The sequence below is a fragment of the Amblyomma mixtum genome, chromosome 3 (genome assembly GCF_055824585.1).
Source record: "Amblyomma mixtum isolate Tamu chromosome 3, ASM5582458v1, whole genome shotgun sequence".
Classification (NCBI taxonomy): domain Eukaryota; kingdom Metazoa; phylum Arthropoda; class Arachnida; order Ixodida; family Ixodidae; genus Amblyomma; species Amblyomma mixtum.
Genome location: NC_143014.1, coordinates 30612621 through 30619594, shown reverse-complemented (window position 1 = coordinate 30619594; position 6974 = coordinate 30612621). Strand labels below are relative to the sequence as shown.

At 48.4% G+C, this 6974-nt stretch overlaps 1 protein-coding gene and 1 pseudogene across 1 annotated transcript; one reads left to right on the top strand and one right to left on the bottom strand.

The window, feature by feature from the left end:
• On the top strand, window positions 1-1235 carry LOC149349547 (uncharacterized; annotated as a pseudogene).
• Window positions 1236-6336: 5101 nt separating this feature from the next.
• On the bottom strand, window positions 6337-6756 carry LOC149349546 (uncharacterized). Its single transcript, XM_089575465.1, has one exon. It carries the CDS (start codon window positions 6754-6756, stop codon window positions 6337-6339), a length of 420 nt encoding a protein of 139 aa, XP_089431591.1.
• Window positions 6757-6974: the final 218 nt, after the last annotated feature.

The following is a 6974-nucleotide window of genomic DNA, read 5'->3' as shown; positions in this document are numbered from 1 at the left end:
ATGCGATTATATGACGCCACCGTGCATGGGCACAGCCGCAAGAGCGGTTGTTCAAGCGTGCGAAATTTCGGCATAAAATAATATCGCCTCCCATTCCAGCACTTATAATATTGCTGTTTCTGTCCTAACTGAATTTGATCCGCTGCCTGCTTCTAATGAACACGTTTCGCTACGCTTTGCCGCCCAGGTTTACGTCTACATTTTATTTTTCTTAACAAAATCTTGTGCTGCTGATTAGTCTTCGCCCGTCTTCCGTCTACTGGACGATCCCTCAGTGTAGGTATGCGCCACTAGACGCCAGGAAAACAACACTCACTCGCACGACATGCAAGTTTGCACCTGCTCGGGAAGAAGTGAAAGAAGGTGCCCGATGCACATGTGCGCGTGCCGAAACCGACCGCGACAACGACGACAATGAAAAAAAAAAAATAGTTTGCTTTCACAAACAACAAGAAAAAAAAAACAGCGATAGTGCAGGCATATTTCCTTATCATTCGGGCTTTTCGCAGTCTTGACAAAATAATCACGTTTGATTGAAGGCTCATAATGCCTAATCGCAGTCTGAGCATTTGCCAAAGAGCGCCTGTCATTCTTTGCGGCAGCGGCAGTGGCATCACTGGCACATGACGTGGCTCTTTAGTCCACGGCCTGGACCTTTGCTACGCAACACGCCATTGCGCTACAAACGAACGCCGTACAGCTCAGGATTCCTTGTGTGGGCTTTGAAGACTCCAGTCCGTGCTTCATGCTTCTGCAGAAACTGCGGGGATCCAGGCACGTCGAGCCCCCGCCCATCCAGAATTATGCCTCCTCGACTGCGTTGGACTGTCCGCAGGCTGGTTTCGGCGCCGTTCAAGGCATCGCTGCAGCACACCGTGATGAACGAGAGCGCCTCGGAGAACCCTTCGTTCCAGCCACTGCGGACGTCCCTGGCAGCTATTCTGTCACCGACGCGAGGGCTGCCCGTTCGAACAGCGCACGAGATGCACACGTACGTCCAAGAGCTGACTGCAAACGCCGTGCTGGTCAACCACGGTGGAGGAACAGCTGGCGGCGCTCTTCCGGGGAATTCGCATCCTGGCCGATGGACTTCATCCAGAGCGGCGTGACTTCGGCCGGGAAGTTGCTCTTCCATCTGCTGCACGAAGCCGATGTGATGGCGCAGGGGCTTCGCGCCAGATCCGCACAAGCATGCTGACGCTTGTTCCCAAACGTGCGGTTACGTTTTTGGATAACTATGCCAAAGTGATTCCGCCAGCATTTGAATCACTTCGCCAAAGTGATTCAAGTGCTGGCGGGGAAGTTCTCGCGCCCATCGACGATGTTGTAGGTGCACATCTCCCCTGGAACTTATTCGCCTGCGCAACAGCTGGTGTTGGATGTGGCATAGCTTGACATTCGACAATGCTTGATGGACATTTTCGTATTTCAAAAAGATGTTAAAACGTGTACATAAACATTAGTTTTCTATTGATAAATATTCGTTTTATAAGTCAGTGTTTTGTGAGGCTGTCTTCATGTCCTTAGTCATGAAGCACTAACTAGGTTGCGCTTAAAATTTACTCTTCCCACCGGCGAGACGAAATCAGTGCACGTGTGGCGGCCCCAAATACTTTGACGCACGCTACAAAAAGAGAGGGGGCGTGAAAGTTCGTTATCATCTCGGAGAGGAACTGCCCTAGACGTGGATAAGTTCACTCTTACGCAAGAGATGAAGCCACCGTGGTGGCTCAGGGGTTGTGGGGCTCGGCCGCTGACCCGAAATACGCGGGTTCGATCCCGGCAGCAGCGGTCGCATTTTGATGGAGGCGTAATGCTAGAAGCCCGTGTTCTTCGCGATGTCAGTGCTAGTTAAGGAACCCCAGGTGGTCTAAATCATCCGGAGCTTTTCACTACGGCGTTCCTCAGAGCCTGAGTCGCTTTGGAACGTTAAGCCCCCATGAACCATTACAAGCTTGGAGGACAACTTCATATGAGGAGCGGGTGAGTGTGAACACTGTAGCTTGCGTCTACGTGCACAAAAAAAAAAAAAAAGTTGCTTCGGCCAAGTGTAGTGCCATGATTTAAAAGGCCAGCACGTTCTACGAATACTCAACTACAGTGCAAGGATGTCAGTAGTGTCTTGATTAATTCAGCATATTCTCAAAATCCGCTTGATTTGGTAATTAAGAAAGCTAAACAGGTTTTAATCGTTAGCTTTCGTGCAAAACTTTCAACGCGATCGTAGCAGAGCGTGTTGAAAAATGCCCATTGAAGAGCATTCAGTAAAAGTTACGTAAGCCTGGCTTTCTCTTTACTTTTGCTTCAAATAAGGGCCGCAGTATTTAATATTTGTCACGTGGATATGCGCTCCCGCGACTCAATATTAGCATCTTCAAACTCGTTGCCGATTAATTCGACCTTATACTCGGCCATCTATCTTCTCGCTGTCGATCGGCCGAGTTGGTGCGGGAACTGTGTTAGTGATGCAGTGGTCTCGTTGCCGATGATCGTCAGGACGAACTTGAGGAGGCGATCTAATTTCCTTTGCCATTAATACACCGGGTGTGTCAGTGAACACGTTCAACAATTCTTAAAAATAGAGATTTCGAGGAGGAAACTCTCAGCAGTGGTGGACATCAGTAATTGCAAACAGCATTCTAATTATCTAGCAAATTAACTGAAATATAGTGTATTCTTAAGTAACGAAGTTTGACGGTTATTGTCAATGGCGAGTTCGTAGTCGCGGTGAAGACGATGCCGTATCCGTATATAAAGAAAGTTGTTCTCCAAAGCGCTCTAGAACGAGATCTCCTTTTTTTTTTCCCCCCACAAAACCGAAACAGCGCATGAGAAGCGCTGGAAGTCTCGAGCAAACGTACCGTCCGCTGGAATTGTGTTGCAATAACTGCGACTGCCAATTCCGCCTATCTCGAGCAAAGCGTTCTCGTCAACAGGAGTGCTTCTTCAGGTGGTGCCCGCACGCAATTTGGGAAAGTTCGGCACTGACGGGTCTTTTAATTTAGCTCAGGATAGTATGTTCTGTTTTCCCTGGGAAGCCTCGGCGCCCAGCTTAGAACGCATCCAGCGTTAACTTTTGCTTCTTTGCTTGGCGTACGAAAAACGGTAGTCATCACCAAGTATACGCGGCCGTTGATTTGGGAGCCCTGATAGCCGCTGACTCGGCGCTCTGCCTGTGGAGTTACCCTCGGAAGCAGCCTTTTTTTTTTCATTCTTTCGCATCGTGATAGCTTCCTTAAAGGAATAAAACCACGTTTCTGTGACAGCATGCGGATATCTGTTAAATGTTGGCGGTTGACATGTATTGTGTCATTTCTGTCTAGCGTTTATTTCTTTTGCGTTGTATCGGCTTGGCAGCTCAAATAAACGAAAATGTATCTGTAGCTAGGTGGGTCTAAAATTAATGACCAAAAAATCAAAGTAATGTTAAATAGTCTCGGAGGGGAACACCAGTTTACGATTGGTAGCCAGGCGCAGGGTGTGGTAAGGGAATATGTGAACTTAGGGTAGGTAGAGACCGCAGATGCGGATCACGAAAGGGAAATTACTAGAAGCATGAGAATGGAGTGGAGCGCATCTGGCAGCTTCTGTGAGATCATGGCTGGCAGTTTAGCAATATCCCTCAAGAGAAAACTATATAACAGTTGTATCTGACCAGTACTCACCTATGGGCAGAAACATGGAGGTTGACGAAAAGTGTTCAACTTAAATTGAGGACAACGCAGCGAGCTATAGAAAGGAAAATGATAGGTGTAACGTTGAGACAGGAAGAGGGCTGAATGGGTTAGGGAAAAAAAAAGGCGAGTTAATGACATCCTAGACGAAATCAAGAGGAAGAAATGCGCTTGGGCAGGGCATGTAATGCGAAGGTAAGATAACCGCTGGTCCTTAAGGGTAACAGATTGCATTCCAAGAGAAGGAAAGCGTGGCAGAGGACGCGAGAAAGTTAGGTGTTCGGAGATAAAGAAGTTTGCGGGTATACAGTGGCCGCAGCTGGCACAAGACCGGGTCAGTTGGAGAGATATGAGAGAAGCCTTTGTCATGCATTGGGTGTAATCAGTCTGATGGCGACGTTCATGCCGTCACCGTCTTCTCCGTGGCTACAAATTCGCCATTAGCAGTAACCGCCTAACAACGTTAATGAGAAAGTTCAGCATTAATTTTAGCTAGTTAGCAAGCTAATTAGTATGTTTTTCGCTATTGCTGACCCCCGCCGCAGCTGCGAGTTTTTTCGTGTAGAGGGTTTCTTTTTTTCTCCAAAAGTCTACTTTTTTATACTTTTGAAAGTGTTCACTGAAACATCCGGTCTATCAGATTCACTTTCTCCCCGAAGAAGTGAGGACAGCTTTATGTTCAACGTCATGGATAGGGAAAACTGTTCCTCAGAAAACATTGCAGAGCTAAGCTTTACTCGATTTTCGAATTGGTCTGACGCGCTAAGCAAGGCGGCCTTCTCCTCATGCACTTGCAATGACAGCCCACGCATGGCCAAGGTTTGCTATCGTGGTCCTCTCACAGGTGGCCTAGATGCCAGCTAATCTTTCTGAGGTGTACTTTCAGTGCACCGTTGGTTTCGTAGTCGTAGGGAGTGGGTGAAATATGCAAGGTGCGTCGAAAGTTCCCAGAAATCAGGGTCTGCTTTTCAGCAGCATATTCTGGCAGTGACGCTACTACGAAGCTGCGAAGGTGTTTACAGGTGAGAATGATAATGCTCCCCTTCCCCCTAAAGAGTTCTTGAGGTTCAAGGGAGTCGCATAGCCAACATTTATTGGAAAAATTGTTTTGAGTTGTTTTGAATGTAAGATTTTTCTTGGTGTTAATAATGTGTTTTGCTCTGAGTTGTTTTCTTTTCTTTTGTTTTTATTTATTTTTTTCGTCGCCTGTCACTGCTGCCCGGTATAAGGGGGCTGCGGCTCAGTCAAGCTGTCTATGACAGCTTTTTCTGCAGCTACTCTGTCACTTTTTGAGGCAGAAATTGATTGATTGATTCATTGATTGATTGATTGATTGATTGATTGATTGATTGATTGATTGATTGATTGATTGATTGATTGATTGATTGATTGATTGATTGATTGATTGATTGATTGATTGATTGATTGATTGATTGATTGATTGATTGATTGATTGATTGATTGAAAATTGCAAGGTACTGTTTTGGAAATATTGAAAGTAATGGTCCACTTTTCCGATGTGTAGCAAAATCTTTCTTTTTCAGTTTTTTCAACGCTCGTATGGAGCAGTTAAGACTGCCGTAGAAAACGAATGGGGAACGTTTTCGAAGTCTGGGCAAACATCGAATTAGCAAACAAATGCAAGCTTGTTGACGGGAGTCTTGGTTGGTTGGTTGGCTTATGGGGTTTAACGTCCCAAAGCGACTAAGGCTATGAGGGACGCCGTAGTGGAGGGCTCCGGAAATTTCGACCACCTGGGGTTCTTTAACGTGCACTGACATCATACAGTACACGGGCCTCGAATTTCTCCTCCAAAGAAATTCAACCGCCGCGGCCGGGATCGAACCGGCGTCTTTCGGGCCAGCAGCCGAGCACCATAGCCCTGAGCCACCGCGGTGGCCTTGCGGATATATTTATCGCTATAGTGAAACCGTACAATATATGAAAAAATTGCGTTCATAAACTCTTTCCCGTTCAAAAATGCTTTTGTCCAGAATTGCTGTGTATGCCACTAGGCTGAAAAGCTGGCAGTGTGGCCTGGGAAATTCTGACGCACCCTGTGCATTTCAGCAATCACTTCTGAACCGATGAACAGTTACAAGCAAACAAAACGACGATAGGCTTAATCAGTTGAAAACACGCAGAAAAAGCGCTGACTTATAAAGCAAAGTTTAATTGAAAGCCGCCGCGGTGGCTCAGCGGTTATGGTATGGTGCTCGGCTGCTGACCCGAAAGACGCGGGTTCGATCCCAGCCGCGGCGGTTGAATTTCTTTGGAGGAGAATTTCTAGAGGCCCGTGTACTGTGCGATGTCAGTGCACGTTAAAGAACCCCAGGTGGTCGAAATTTCCGGAGCCCTCCACTACGGCGTCTCTCATAGCCTGAGTCGCTTTGTGACGTTAAACCCCATAAACCAACCCCAACCATAATAATTGAAGAATGCTTAGGATCATGAAAATGTCTCGCAGCAAGTAGCGCTTTTCAAACTGCGTCACTTCGAACACAGCTTCGAGCACAGGATTCTTCACCAACGAATCAGTTCCCCGCAAGAGGGTCGCCGAGGTGCGCCGCCGTTCTCGCTCGCCAGCATTGCTCGCATGCCCGGCTCAAAGCCCGTGTCGAGAATTCGACAAGCTCCCATCAGCGCCCAAGGAGCGCAACTTCTAGGTGGGAACCTGTCCGCTTTCGACCAAGTCCTCGACCCAGCCCACAGCGTCTGCCAGGATGTGAACTCCTCGGAGGGACAGCGCTGGTTGTAGTTCCACCGACGCACCGCCGCTGACAAGCACGGTGTTAGCAGTCGGCTCTTGGGCGTACGAGTGCATCTCCTGCGATGTCTGGATGGGCAGCTCTCGCGACAGGGTAGCCGCCGGAGACGTCTGCAGTGGCTGGTACGAAGGGTCCTCCGAGGCGCTCTCGCTCACCAGTGTGCGCTGCACCGCCAGCTTGAACGCCGTCGTGGCGCCGAACCCAGTCCGCGCACTAACCACGAGAACCTTGGCAGCCAATGCAACGGCGAGGGCGTAATTCTTAACGGGCGGGCGCTCGCCGGGCTCGACGCGCCGCAGCTTTTCGAGAAGCATGGAGCACTGTCCTATGTTAAATTTCACGGAAGGAGTGCTGAGCTGCAGGTGAGTCCCTTGCACCGGAAAGGCGTAGTGCTTAGCAAAGCTCACGCTCGTAGAATGTAGCACTCGAGAAGAACATCCACGTCATTTGCCAGCGATGGCACTGCCGCTTTCGGGAAAAAATGACGGTCGTTCTTTATAACACGTGCATAATCTGCGGCGGGGATTATATT